Below are 14,884 nucleotides of genomic sequence, written 5' to 3' on the forward strand. Positions count from 1 at the left end.
CCCCTCGCCCTAACACTCAAGCACCTATTGAACAGTTGTAAAATAAAGAGTTGCATAAGTAAGCACTTGCACGAAGACAGATGAGTTTACCAGCATTAATATGTTTTACTTACAAAGTTTATACATGAACTCATATGGTCAATTAGTAACTAACTGGTGAACTTCTACTTAAGATGGAGAACACTGTGCAGGTGCCCACAGAGCTGGTCTCAAGGCAAAGGAAACTACAGCACAGAAGTCAAGTGTTACAAGTCCAACAAAAATGTCTGATGTGAAGTATGTAACTTTGGAAGCCTGCTTTATTATTTTTTAACTCCTTTCCCCCTGACATAGTTTATACATGCTTATAGAAAATAGAAAATATAAAAAATAAAATTTAAAACACCTGTAATTCCACACCTATAAACACCACCGATATTTATTTCCTTGTAATCTTTAAGAGTAAATAAAAACTGTCCATATATATGTTCAATAAAACTGGAATTATACTTAAGTCTGTGTCCTTTTCCATTCAATGTATCTAGGTATTCAATATTTTTGATCATTAGAAATCTTAAAAAAATATTAATGGCCAGATAATATTGCATGAATTAAACAAAATTAAGGAGACATTTAGTATTTGGTATTTTTTACTGCTAACAAACATAAACATAGCCGTAATGAATGTTCTCATATATAAACCTTTGTGTTGAACTTCAACTTTTCCTTAGGATAGGATCCTGGATACATAATTACTAGAACAGTATAAACAATTTCTTTGAAGGCCACTGACATATACTGCCAAATTTCATTCCAGAAAATCTGCACCCTCCCAGCAACCGCATCCAAAAGTGTTCATCCCACAGTGCCTCTGCCAAGGCTGTTTCATTTCTCGAGTTTTACTACATACTAAAGCCTAAAATTCTCTAAGAGAATATTTTTAACGGCATGCTTAAAAAAATTTAAGTGAAAAATCTGATTTTAGAAATTCCCTTTATGCCAGCACATAAAAAGCATATCCAAAAAGTGAGCCCTAAATTGAACAGTGATTAACACTTTGGTTGCTGCTTCTTGGTACAACCGTGTCAGATCTTATAAAATAAAATCCTAACATTAATAAGTAGAGAAAAACAAAATGTTAGGGTGAGGGATAATGTGATTTGTTTCATTCCTTTGTTATTTTAAATTACCAGTCATCTTAAAAAATGTAAAGTTTTTAGAAGAAAAGGAACACAATGTAGACATAGAATATTAGGTTGAATATCACAAACCCAAGAGCTCTAAAAATCATCAAGCATACCTTAAAATAAGAGTAAGGTTAAATAAAAGGTTTGATTTTTGTCCAAAGTCATGCAAATCAGAAACATTGCAAAAGAGGTTAGAATTTCATGGACAATGCAGGTATAGAAAGGGAAAGATATTGGAACTCTAACTACTAGCTTCTGGTTTAAAATTAGAAATCTTTGGCATCCAACTCAAACCTCTGACTACGCTTTTAAAAACCTGAATACTGGCTAACAAATGTATGATACAGGAAGGACTTAACTCTGTCCAAGACCTGTGACCATACACTTTAATATTTTATGTCTCGAAAATGGGAACTAGAGAGGAAAAGGAATAAAACTGACACACTTATTTGGGGGAGAAAAAAACCCCAACTTGTTCACTTCTCTAAAATGGCAGAGGAAGAGGAAAAAGGAGAGACAGAAGCTCTTTTCTATACTACTTATAATATCTAACCTGTAATAGCTGGACAATAAGAACTTATCCCCAAATAATAGTATAAAAACTTAAAAATAACACTTTTGCCTAAAAACTTACCCGACTCTACACAAACGTGTAAAAATTGGAAGCAGCATGTTTGTGATAATTTACACACACCTCAACTAACTTACCTCTAAGCACTGTTTGAGCCGCACATCACAAGTGTTAATGTTTTGTCATTCAGTTTAATACTTCCCAATATAAAACTGTATATATTAGAAAAGACAACTGAAATCAATCATCTTAATTTCCATTTCAAGAAATGAGAAAAAGAACAGCAAACCAAATCCAAACTAAAAGGAACAGAGATGCACACGCGTGCGAGAGAGAGTGTATGTGTGCGTCTGTGTGTGTGTGTGTGTGTGTGTGTGTGTATGTGTGTGTGTGTTGGCAGGAGGGGGTGGGGGGAGGGAGTAAAGACAAGAGAGTTGGTTTTTTAGAAGGTTTAATGACATTAGTAGTGGTATCAGAAATAAGGAAGCATTACCATAGGCCCCAAGACACAAAAAAGATAATAAAAAGGATCATTAACAACTTTACCTCAAATTTGAAAATCTAGATGAAATAAACCAATTCCTTGAAAAACACAATTTACCAGAAGACGCTAAAAATTTTAAAATTCCTCCACTTAAAAAAAAATGGATCGGCCAGGCGCAGGTGGCTCATGCCTGTAATCCCAGCATTTTGGGAGGCCAAGGCAGGCGGATCACGAGGTAAGGAGTTCGAGACCAGCCTGACCAACATGGTGATCACACCACTGCACTCCAGCCTGGGCAACAGAACAAGACTCCATCTCCAAATAAAAAAATGGATCTTCAATTAAAACTTTTACATAAATAAAACCCCAGGCCAGATGGGTCCACCAGTAAAATCTTCCAAACAATTAATGAACAAATAATAAACTTCGCATAAATTCATCCAGAGAACAGAAAGAGACACACCCTATGAGTTTTGAGGTCAGCATAAAACCTTAATACCAAAATCTATGTTTAGCATTACTTCAATTGATCCTTTTAACAACCCATGAAGTAGTTACACTATTATTACCCTCACTGTACAGACAGACAAACTTGAGGCTTAGAGGTTATGTAATTTACCCAGAGTCATAACGCAAATATAGTACAAAGCTGAAATTTGAATGCTAGGCAACATGACTTGGGTCCGTGTTCTTTTTATAATCTTATCGTAAATTGACAATTTACAATTGTATGTATGTATGGGGTAGAAAGTGGTGTCATGATTTATGATGGGTCCATGCTAATCATAGGCTACACTGAACGATTTAATGTTTTCCCTCTTAGAATCGACACATGGCTTAATTTTAATGACTGACAGTTAAGCCGCCAGAAAAAGATGGACTACATAGTCAAGGATTACCATCTACACCACTTGAGCTTTCTTGTTACTATGTGAGACCTATGTTCATTTTTCTTTTTTTTTTCTTTTTTTTCGGAGATGGAGTCTCACTCTGTCGCCCACGCTGGAATGCAGTGGCGCCATCTCGGCTCACTGCAACCTCTGCCTCCTGGGTTCAAGGGATTCTTCTGCCTCAGCCTCCTGAGCAGCTGGGACTACAGACGCGCACCACGACACCCAGCTAATTTTTGTATTTTTTAGTAGAGACGGGGTTTCACCATATTGGTCAGGCTGGTCTCGAACTCCTGACCTCGTGATCCACCTGCCTCGGCCTCCCAAAGTGCTGGGATTACAGGTGTGAGCCACCGCGCCTGACCTGTTCACTTTTGTTAATCAAAACTTAAAATAACAGTTGCTTCACAAAGTATTTAGAACATGTTCCATCATTTAGTACCCCAACAGTAGACCTACCAAGGTAGGTTTTGGTTTTTCGTTTTTTTTTTTTTTTTTTCGCGACAGAGACTAGCTCTGTCACCCAGGCTGGAGTACAGTGGCGCTATCTCAGCTCACTGTAACCTCAGACTCCCAGGTTAAAGCGATTCTCTTGTCTCAGCCTCCCAAGTAGCTGGGATTACAGGCGCACGCTACCACGCCCAGCTAATTTTTGTAGGGTTTCACCCTGTTGGCCAGGCTGGTCTCAAAATCCTGACCTCAAGTGATCCGCCTGCCCTGACCTCCCAAAGTGCTGGGATTACAGGTGTGAACCACTGAGCCCAGCCCCACTCCACTGTAGCTTTAACTAGTATCTTCAACATCCTACCTGATTCTGTTGGAGGGGGGGCTGAGACTGTCCATCAGGAGCCTGGCCCTGGTTGTCATTCCCTCCGACCGGAGAGCCACGAGTCGTGGCTGTCATACTCGACACAGGGCAGATCTTTGCAATTTTGTCTGCTTATGTAGTTGTCTTGAGAAAAGAAATTATAGTCCACTTATAGAAGATGAAGTACCAGCATTTGTCAGTCTTAAAAAGGTCCAATTCAAGAATAAACCATCTTGCAGAGACCATTGCATAACCTACAAATAGAAAGGGGAAAAAATAATTGGTTTTAGACATAAAAAACATGAATTATGGAACTGTTCAAATTTAGTATCACCAGTTAATCTAGTCAGGAAAAAGGGGCTATAGAAACAAGAAGAGAAAGTAAAAAGCTGAAGTTTCATTAATACTACATTTAACTTAAAACTGATAATGTTACACCGGCCATTATACCAAGAAAACAAATATAGCCTCCTGGAAATGACTCCAAAGGCAATATATCAAACTACTTGTCATTTTAATTAAATTAAGAAAGGGCAAAAACTATCTGTTTTCAATTTGCTGATGCATTCATTATACTGCAAGAATAATAAGGACAGGAGGTATGAGGGTGGGGTCCCTGGCGAGGGCTCAAGCCTGGACCTGCAGCCCTAAATGAGAACAGGCATTCCTGTTTTCAGCCCAAGTGTTCCCTTTTGGCCTGCCACGCACCCCTATCCTGTGCCCATATAAACCCCAAGCCCCAGGCTCCAAAAGCAGAAGAGTGGCAGAGCAGCGTAGCACAGCAGAGAAGAAGAGAAGTGAGGAAATGTCTAAAGGTGGAGAGGAGGTTGAAGCTGGGGGCGGTTGGAGACTGGCTGAGAGATAGCCCAACTCCAGAAGATCATCTTCCCACTCCATCCCCTCTCACCAGCTCCCGATCCCACTGAGAGCCACTTCCATCACTCACTCAATAAAATCTCCACATTCACCATCCTTCAAGTCCCTGTGACCTGATTCTTCCCGGACACAGGAAAAGAACTCGGGATGCCCTGAATGTGGGAACCCAAAAAGGATGTCACACTGACTCTTTTCTGAGCTGTTTAACACTTATGCTGGGACAACAGGGCTAAAAGAGCATTGTAACACTCCTAGACACTGCTGTGGGGCCGGAGCCCAAAAGCGCTCGCCCTGGCTCCTGTACCTGCTCACCTGTGAGCTCCCCTTCCCATAAGAGGAATAAACAAGCCACACCCCTGTCACACGTCCCGTCCTGTGAGGGGGTCAGGGAAGTCTCCTGTTTCAATAATGTGTACTAAGACAAAGTATAAAGTAATTTTTTAAAACATTTTAAGGAAGGCTGCACAACTAACATTTATCACTGATACTAGGGCATTATAAATGGTTTTTTAAACAAGCTTCCAAGTGCTTTTAACATAAACTTTTAACACTTTGGAGAGAAACATCAGGGGTGCACGCATACAGAATAAGACCACGTAGAGATGCAGCAAAAAGGTGGCCACCTGCAAGCCACAGAGAAGAAACCAAACCTACCAACACACTGATACTGGGCTTCTGGCCTTTAGAATTGAGAGAACAAATTTCTGTTAAGCTCCCCACCCTCTTCACCCCCTACAAACAAAAAACCCTGAAAACCCCAAAAACCTCTGACAAAATTTTCTTTAAGAGGGTTCAAACTACGTAACACTCCAATACAATTTAATTTGTCAGATGATCTCAGCTCTCTACTTTGGCAAGGTTTTGACTCCAGCCTATCCTAGAGCCAGGGTTAGAAGGCCACAACTGTTTAAGAACAGGGAACTCTTCTTTACAACCTGACCAGCAAACGAGTATAGAAGAATGCTACCAAATCCTCAATTCTATATTCATTGTATCAGTAGCCCTCCTTCAGCTGCACAATAAAATCACCTGAAGTGATTTTATTTAAAACACTGATGCCCAGGTTCCTCTCCAGATGGAATAAATTACAGTATCTGGGAGTGAGGCCTAGGCATCAGTACTTTGCAAAAAATCTTCCCCAGTGAATGACTCTAACATGCCACCAGATAGAGAAACTTAACTGATTGGTTCTAACTCACTGGCTCTCAAGAGATTAAGAGAGACTTCCCACAAGCATTGCAAAGTTTCATTTCTAAGTTTTCTAATCATGACCTGGCTTAAGACATTCAAGACCGAACGTACACCATGGTATATAAAACATACCTGGGGCTTGCTTCTGTAATATTAATACCCAAGTATTTTTCACCAGACACTTAGGTTACTAAGCCATTGCAGGAAGTTTCCAAGTGCTTTGCCACAACTCACTTGATTCTCATACCCAGTCTATGCAGCACAGAAATTGAGTAGTATCTCCATTTTACAGAGTCAAAAATAAGAGACAGCAGGGGCTTGCCCAAGTTATGCAGAACAGACTCTAATTCAGATCTGACTCTAAGACTTCTTCCTCTTCAAGTTCTCTATCATTGTCAAAAAAAAGTTGATGTACATTTTAACCCCCGCCTCCACCCAACATACACACAAATTATAGGTAGATTAATGAGGAAAATGTAAACTATAGAAAGTGCTAGAGGAATATGTTTAAAATCAGGAGCAGTGGTTCACGCCTGTAATTCTAGCACTTTGGGAGGCCAAGGCAGGCGACTTGAGGTCAGGAGTTCAAAACCAGCCTGGCCAACATGGTGAAACCCCATCTCTACTAAAAATACCAAAAAAAAAAAAAAAAAAAAAAATTAGCCACTCATGGTGGCTCACCCCTGTAGTCCCAGCTACTGAGGAGGCTGAGTCAGGAGAATCACTTGAACCCAGGAGGTGAAGGTAGCAGTGAGCTGAGATGGGGCCACTGCACTCTAGCCTGGGCAATGCAGCGAGACCCTGCCTCAAACAAACAAAAAAAACTTGACTAAAGCACACACAAAAACTGATTTTTAAGATATGTCCTCCTGTAGGCAAAATTCAGAGGCTTCAGGAAGAAGTCAGATTTTTCTCTGAAAAATTAAAGAGCAAACAGAGTAGAAGAAAGTATCCGTAACTATATATGTCCAACAAATTACAAAATAAAGACACCTCAGTAGAAAAACAGGCAAAGGGTATGCAGACTTCTCAGAAAAAGAAATAGAAATGACTAATAAATACATGAAATAAAATGTAATTTTAAAATAGAGCTTTTCACACGTTAGGCACTGTTTGTAGCACTGTAATCCTTACAAATGTATATAGTAGGAACTAGTATCATCCCTCTTCACAGCTAAGGAAAGGGAGGCACAGAGAGCAAAAGTAAATTACCTGTATCAGTAAGTACTAAGTGGCAAAATGGGATTCAAACCCAGGGAGTCCATAGCTCTTAAATGCTACACTAGCCTGCCTCTCAACCTTATTAGTAATTGTGAAAATGCAAATTACAAAACCAAGATTTGTTCCACTGATCAAACTGGCAAAGCAAAACAAAGCTTTAAGACTGATACTATCAAGTACTGGTGAGTCTAAGACATAGAAGCTCTTTAAACACATAAAGTGGAAAACAAAAATGAAAAGGTCTGCTTTAAGCAGTCCCTCTTTCGCTTTTGTTATCCATTTTATACACCCTAAATTACAAAGAGTGTTACGTGAAGCAGACAATTTTAAAAACCTTGAGAAACCTGCCTATCATTTTCCTTAGTCACTTTGGGTCTGCTGACAAATTATGTGAATGATTATTTTCTTTTTGGAGACGGAGTCTCGCTCTGTCACCTAGGCTGCAGTACAGTGGCGCAATCTTGGCTCACTGCAACCTCCGCCTCCCAGGTTCAAGCAATTCTCCTGCCTCAGCCTCCCAAGTAGGTGGGACTACAGGCTCGTGCCGCCACACCAGGCTAATATGTGAATGATTATATTCTTGGCACTCAAAATACTAGATAACCAATTCAACTTTATTCTCAAATTTATAACCAATTCAACTTTATACCTCAAATCTGCTCCAGTTTCTTCTTCTTGTCCCTCAGCCTGGGGTGATGATCCCATTGTATACCCTCTCCAAGGGATGATGCTCCAATCATCATCATCCCCAATCAATCTTTTCCCAGCCTGTGCTTGAATCTTCCCTACTGAAAATCACCAGTGTCTGCCCTTCCCTTTTCCCACAAGTCATAACACTGTCTCCACCTCCCCTTTTCTTTCTTTTTAAATAAATGTGATGGAGACAGAGTAGCTAAGTTGTAAATTTTGGGTTTTTGGTGGTTGTTGTTTTAAGACCCAGGCTGGTCACGAGATCCTGGGCTCAAGCAATTCTCCCTCCTGGCCTCCCAAAGTGCTGAGATTACAGTTGTGAGCCACCATGCCCCGCCCATCTTGCCTTTCACTTTGTCCATTCTCACCTGGCTCCACCCAAAGCTACTAAAACTAAAACTGCTTTAAGCCAGAAGGTCTTAATTGAGATGTAGGGATGGGCTTGAAGATTAATTCCCCTAAAAATTACATACAAAGCTTTTGAGTATGTGCGTTAGGGGAAGCACGAGAAGAAGGCCCGACATTCTACTTACTAACTGACAAATCAAGTAATTGCTTCTCAATATTCATCCTGTTTGCCCTCTTCTCATCATTAGACACAGTTCTCATCATTAGACACTGAACTCCTCTCCCTTCTTGAAACTCTGAGCTTCCTTGGCTTATATAATCCTGGACTCCAGGTTTCCCGTCCACTTCTCTTCAAAGGAAAGGGATAGAGTGGCAGTTCTTACAGTTCTAACACTGAAACTGAGGTGAAAACCACTAGAGAGTTGGCTCTACACGTCTAGAATTCAGGCAAAACTTGGGAATCCTGAACACAGATCCAATTAATCACAAAAGGGTAGGAAGAGATGGATTCATCAGCACCACCTGGGAGTCTGGTTTTTTTCCCGAAAATAAATACAACCTCCACTCCCTACCATCTCCTCCTGAGAGCGACGAGGTAAGCGACTATATATTCCCAAGTGTGGGGCAAGTTGGGGGCCGGGGAGATCACCTTGTCTACTAAGCCAATACTATGTCTCTTTTAAAAGTATTTCCAGGAAGTAATCCAAGGACAAACAAAATGTGGTACATACATTCAGTGGATTATTCAGTATTTTTTAAAAAGAAAGGAAATTCTGACAGGTGCTACGATATGGGTGAACCTTGAGGACATCATGCTAAGTGAAGTAAGTCATTCACAAAAGAACAATATTGCGTAATTCCACAAACATGGGTACCCGGATTAGTCACACTCATACAGACAGAAAGTAGAATGATGGTTGCCAGGGGCTGGGGGGATAGGGAGTTATTGCTTAAGGGGTATAGCGTTTCAGTTTGGAAAGAAGAGAAGTTCTGGAAATGGATGATGGTAAGCATCCCACAATGTGAATGTACTTAATGCCACTGAACTGCAAACTTAAAAATGGTTAAAATCAGCCGAGCACAGTGGTTCACGCCTGTAATCCCAGCACTTTGGGAGGCTGAGGCAGGTGGATCACCTGAGGTCAAGAGTTCAAGAATAGCTTGACCAACATGGTGAAACTCGTCTCTACTAAAAATACAAAAATTAGCCGGGTGTGGTGGCTCATGCCTGTAATTCCAGCACTTTGGGAGGCTGAGGTGGGCGGATCACAAGGTCAGGAGATCAAGACCATCCTGGCTAACACGGTGAAACCCCATCTCTACTAAAAATACAAAAAAATTAGCCAGGCACGGTGGCAGGTGCCTGTAGTCCCAGCTACTTGGGAGGCTGAGGCAGGAGAATAGCGTGAACCCAGGAGGCGGAGCTTGCAGCGAGCCGAGATGGCACTACTGTACTCTAGCCTGGGGGACAAAGCGAAACTCCATCTCAAAAAAAAAAAGGTTAAAATGATAAATTGTATGTATGTTTTCCCACAGTAAAATTGTATATATAGAGTACTCGCTGTTCCCTTACCTTGCAGTTCTTTAGCATTTGGAGATCATTTGAGCTAAAATAGCTCAAAATTATATTCTCATATTTTTATGCACAATATCCTTCCATCTATACGAATTCAGTAACTATCTATAGACAAATCAGAAATATCTGACAAAAGTCATGGTATAAATTATTCTAGACCAAAGTATTATGTGGATAACTAAGGGACTATCCCTTTAAACAAAATAAGATAAATGGGAAAAGTGGCAGTGTGAAGCTCCTCTCTCAAAATACCTTTCTCTAAGACCACAGAACTAAATCATCTTCTGCTTATGACAGGACACTCAATCAGCAAAGCCTCAAGTTGCTTGCTATCCCTATCTCTTACATAGTCTCACCTTTCTAGCTCTTGGTTTCTCTGTTTCTTCTACCCGACAAGCTGTCCTCATTTCTATATTTCCAGTATTGCTGAGCAGGTATGTCAGGTCTCAGCATAGCATACTCCGCTGCATCTCTCTACTACCACATAAGAATTTGATCCCTTTCCCTCAGCACACTAGGATGCAAGATAAAGAGCAAGAAATAGGCATGGAGCAATTAAATTTTCATTTCCCTTTCTACAATGTACTGTGCAGAGTTCCTAAATATTTGAAGAATGAATCTGAAAATATTGCTTTCAGATATAACTTGGACAGGTTTGAGTGGAGAAAAAACTTATCACAGATACAATTAAGTTATCCAAGAATAACACCACTACTTTTCTTAATAAATCCTATTCAATACTCAAGTGGTGGAAACAGCTGGGAATCACACAGCTTTGCTTGATTTCAAGCAGCAGTCTCACAACTCTAAAAGAGCCTGTTTTTTATGTCACGGAGATTTAGGCATACCTAGCAGGGCTAGAACAAGCTCTCTACCAAGTCAAAGCAGCAGTATCCTACACACAACTGAACAACTTAGTAATTATTCAAATCAATCAATATTTGACACAGTAGCAACCACTTTCTATAGGCATGCTCAAATACAATGAATCACAGTGTGAAAATTTACCATATGAAGTTTTACGCTTTATTTCATAAAAACAAATTATACAAACAGAATGCATCTTGAATTTTCTGCAATGGGAAATACAACCAAAATGGTGATTTGATTACCTCTAGGAAAAACAGCACTTTTTCATATTCAAACTTAGCATCCTAACATCTTCCATAATGGGAAAAGCATCACCTTTACCTAGATAAAGGCTGGACTGTATTAAGTAATCTAGCACTCCATGAACAGCAAACCATTTACTTTAAACTTTGCAGAACTGAATTTCTCCAGCAGCTTTCACAGAGGGCCTTAATACCAGAGAATTCCTTTCGGGACAAAGAATTGTCCTTTCTTACCCAGTCATTATCCCAACTCTGCTAAAATTTGCCCTATGTCCCAGAATCTATCTCCTTTTATACAGCTCACTGAAATCCTCTGATTTGATATATGATCCTAGGATACTTAAGATTTTCTTCTCTAAATTTTTCTTTTTATCCAAAAAAAGATGTTTAAATAAAAACACAAAGCTCAGTCGTTCAAAAATTGTGTACTGAGCATTACATGGGCCACATATTGTTCTAATCATAGGAGAATATATGGAAGTACACAGTGCATCAAATATCTCTGCTTTTGTAGAACATTACAGACTGAGGACAGAGACAATAAACAAGCAACAACAATTCCAACTCCCTACCAGATTATTTCCTTTACTGGACATCAAAGCGAGTTGAGTTTCTTAGAAAACAATTTGATAAATCATCCTTAAGCTCATACACGGAAATTATCTTGACTTGTGAATTTTGCCTATTCCGGTTTTACGTACCAATAATCAAAGGGAATTACTTCTCTTTCTTTCAAATTTCTATGTTTAACTGACATCTATAACCCTTGTTTTTCCATTCTTAAAATATTTGACTCACTAGAGACAAGAGACCTAACTGTACAACACAAGCTATACTTAGCCTTCACCAGTAGAGGGCAGCAGACCTCACTACTTTTTTTTTCTTTTCTTTTTTTTTTTTTTTTGAGACAGTCTTACTCTGTTGCCCAGGCTGGAGTGCAGTGGCACCGTCTCGGCTCACTGCAACCTCTGCCTCCTGGTTTCAACTGATTCTCCTGCCTCAGCCTCCCAAGTAGCTGGGACTACAGGCATGCACTACAATGCCGGGCTAATTTTTATATTTTTAGTAGAGATGGGGTTTCACTATGTTGGCCAGGCTGGTCTATAACTCCTGACCTCGTGATCCACCCACCTCGGCCTCCCAAAGTGTTGGGATTACAGGCGTGAGCCACTGCGCCCGGCCCATAAATAACTTTTGATTCTTCAGAAACTTAACTACTAACAGCATACTGCTGACAAGAAGCCTTACTGATCATAAAGAGGCAACTAACACATTTTGTTACATGTATACTGTATTCTTATAATAAAGCAAGCCAGAGAAAAAAAGTTAAGAAAATCAGAAGGAGCCCGGGGATGGTGACTCACACACCTGTAATCCCAGCACTTTGGGAGGCTGAGGTGGGCGGATCACTTGAAGTCAGGAGTTTGAGACCAGCCTGGCCAATATGGTGAAACTCCGTCTCTAATAAAAAATGCAAACAAAAATTAGCCAGGTGTGGTGGTGTGTGCCTGTAATCCCAGCTACTGGGGAGGCTGAGGCAGAGAATCGCTTAAACTCGGGAGATGGAGGTTGTAGCGCGCTGAGATCGCACCACTGCACTCCAGCCCGGGTGACAGAGCGAGGCTCTGTCTCAAAAAAAAAAAAAAAAATAAAGAAGAAAATCAGAAGAGAGAACATATTTATAGTACTGTACTGTATTTACCAATACAGTAATATTACAACATCTGTTTACAAGATCAGTCATCTGAAATGGTGGACAACCACAGCTGCAGACCTCAGACCTCAATCTATGGTAACTATCAAGCAATTCAACTTTTTCTTATAACGTCATGACTTTTCTCTGCTTCTTGGAAGCCCATTCGCCAGCACCACTAGTGGCACTTCATGAGTCCCGCAATGTTATTCAAGGTTTATGGTATTGCACTAAACATGATGAAAAATACATGAGAATATGAGAGATCATTTTACGATAGACCATTTACTGGAGAGATGAACTGCTCACGCAGAGATTAGCATCACATATTTTCATCCGATACTTATAACAAGCTCACCGCAGTAGCAAAAGAAGATGGCTATGAAGCTACAGTAGAAAATGTACTACAGTTAATTTTATGCAGTTATGACTTAATCCATCTTTACATTTGTTCACATTTCTCTCAACTGCACATGGCACCACATGTGGTCTATAAAAACGTTTGTGTGCATTAAGTTTTAATAAACTTTATAATAGATTTACGTACATTTCATGGTAGTAAATGGACTAGCATCTACATATATTTTACACGTTCATGACACACCTTTCTTAATTTTTTCAGTATTTCCAAGCTATGCAGTTCATCCTCGTGCTTTTTTCAAATTGTCACAAATCTCCAAAATATTTTCTAATATATTTATTGAAAAAAATCTGCAGTGTAAGTGGACCACACAGTTTGAACCCGTGTTGTTCAAGGGTCAACTATATAATGATTTAAAATTATAATGTGAACATATAAATCAATTGTTTCATGTTTATTACAATCCAGTAAGCAGTATCTTTTCAGCTAAGCTTTCTTTCAAAATACCCACCATTTTGGAGTATGAAAATACTTATTTTTGGCTGGGCGCGGTGGCTCATGCCTGTAATCCCAGCACTTTGGGAGGCCGAGGCAGGCAGATCACAATGTTGGGAGATGGAGACCATCCTGGCTAACACAGTGAAACTCCGTCTCTACTAAAAACACAAAAAATTAGCCAGGCATCGTGGCGGGCACCTGCAGTACCAACTACCAGGGAGGCTGAGGCAGGAGAACAGTGTGAACCTGGGAGGCGGAGCTTGCAGTGAGTCAAGATCGTGCCACTGCACTCCAGCCTGGGTGACAGAGTGAGACTCCGTCTCAAATAAAAACAACAACAAAAAAAACTTATTTTTAAGCCAAGTTTAGATCTTTTTGAATTTTTAAATTGAAGATTTTGTTGCTATGACAGATTCAATATGTTTTTAAAGACAAAATCTTAATGCATTGTTGTCTAGAGAAAAAGTATCCTACACAGCAGTTTTTCTACCACAGCATGAGAAAGGACACTAAAATAAGGTTATCACAGGCTTGACACACTTCTATGGACACCGAGAAATTGCCAAAACACAAAAACTGTATAAAGCAGAACACAAAACAAAAATAGCAAATATTAATAGTTTATGTGCTGGACTTGAAGGGTTCTTTTGATGCCTCAAAAGAAAACACATGAAATATGAGTGAAAATAATTATTAAGGAGATAACCTTGACTCTAATATTTTTAGGTAATCTCATTTGCAAACATTACTGTTTAACTAATTATTTAACTACTTATAATTACTTGTGGCATACACCTCACAATAAATTATATTCAGACACTATGGTCCATAACTACCCTGTGGGCAAGGCGAAACAGGTCTCAGTATTTATGCTAAAGATTTATTTTCTTTTGTGGACTTGTTGGTTCCATTTCATTAAAAGGTTCTCTGTGGCTCCTTTCCTGTTCTATCTTATGTTATTCTTGAAAAGTTTTAAGTACTTATTTGTGTATCAGACACAACAGTAGGTGCTTTATTTGTATAATCTCACTTAATCATAATACCTATCTCACACAGCCATCGGTCCAATTTAACAGACATAAATAGAAGCTAAGAGATTAAGTACACTGAGCTTATATAAGATCACAATATTTCCGTTAAGACTCTAAAACCCTTGGCTCTTCCACTATACCATGAAGGTTCTCTATAGAACCTTCTGTTGTTTTCTATAAACTCAAACGAGAAGAGGAAACAACAGGGAAAAGGGATTGAGCTTTCTCTTGAAAGCACAGTGACTGTCAGGCCTGCATCCATTCTTACAATTGTTTTGTTCTTTTGGTATTAAAAATCATCACTATGAGTATTACTGAAATGCAAAACATGTCATGGCACTGCTTAAAAATCTTCAAAGACTAGCCGG

The 14,884-nt window shown here is 39.6% G+C and overlaps 1 protein-coding gene across 4 annotated transcripts in view; it reads right to left on the minus strand.

The window, feature by feature from the left end:
* USP9X (ubiquitin specific peptidase 9 X-linked) overlaps positions 1-14,884 on the minus strand; it is a 147,232-nt gene that overhangs the window by 106,682 nt on the left and 25,666 nt on the right. For all 4 annotated transcript variants that reach the window (XM_007991439.3, XM_007991437.3, XM_007991438.3 and 1 more), the window contains exon 2: positions 3,920-4,173. In XM_007991439.3, the coding sequence (XP_007989630.1) occupies positions 3,920-4,015 (96 nt within the window). In that variant the 5' untranslated portion in view covers positions 4,016-4,173. The remainder of the gene's footprint in view (positions 1-3,919; positions 4,174-14,884) is intronic.

This window comes from Chlorocebus sabaeus, chromosome X (assembly GCF_047675955.1).
Source record: "Chlorocebus sabaeus isolate Y175 chromosome X, mChlSab1.0.hap1, whole genome shotgun sequence".
Lineage (NCBI taxonomy): Eukaryota > Metazoa > Chordata > Mammalia > Primates > Cercopithecidae > Chlorocebus > Chlorocebus sabaeus.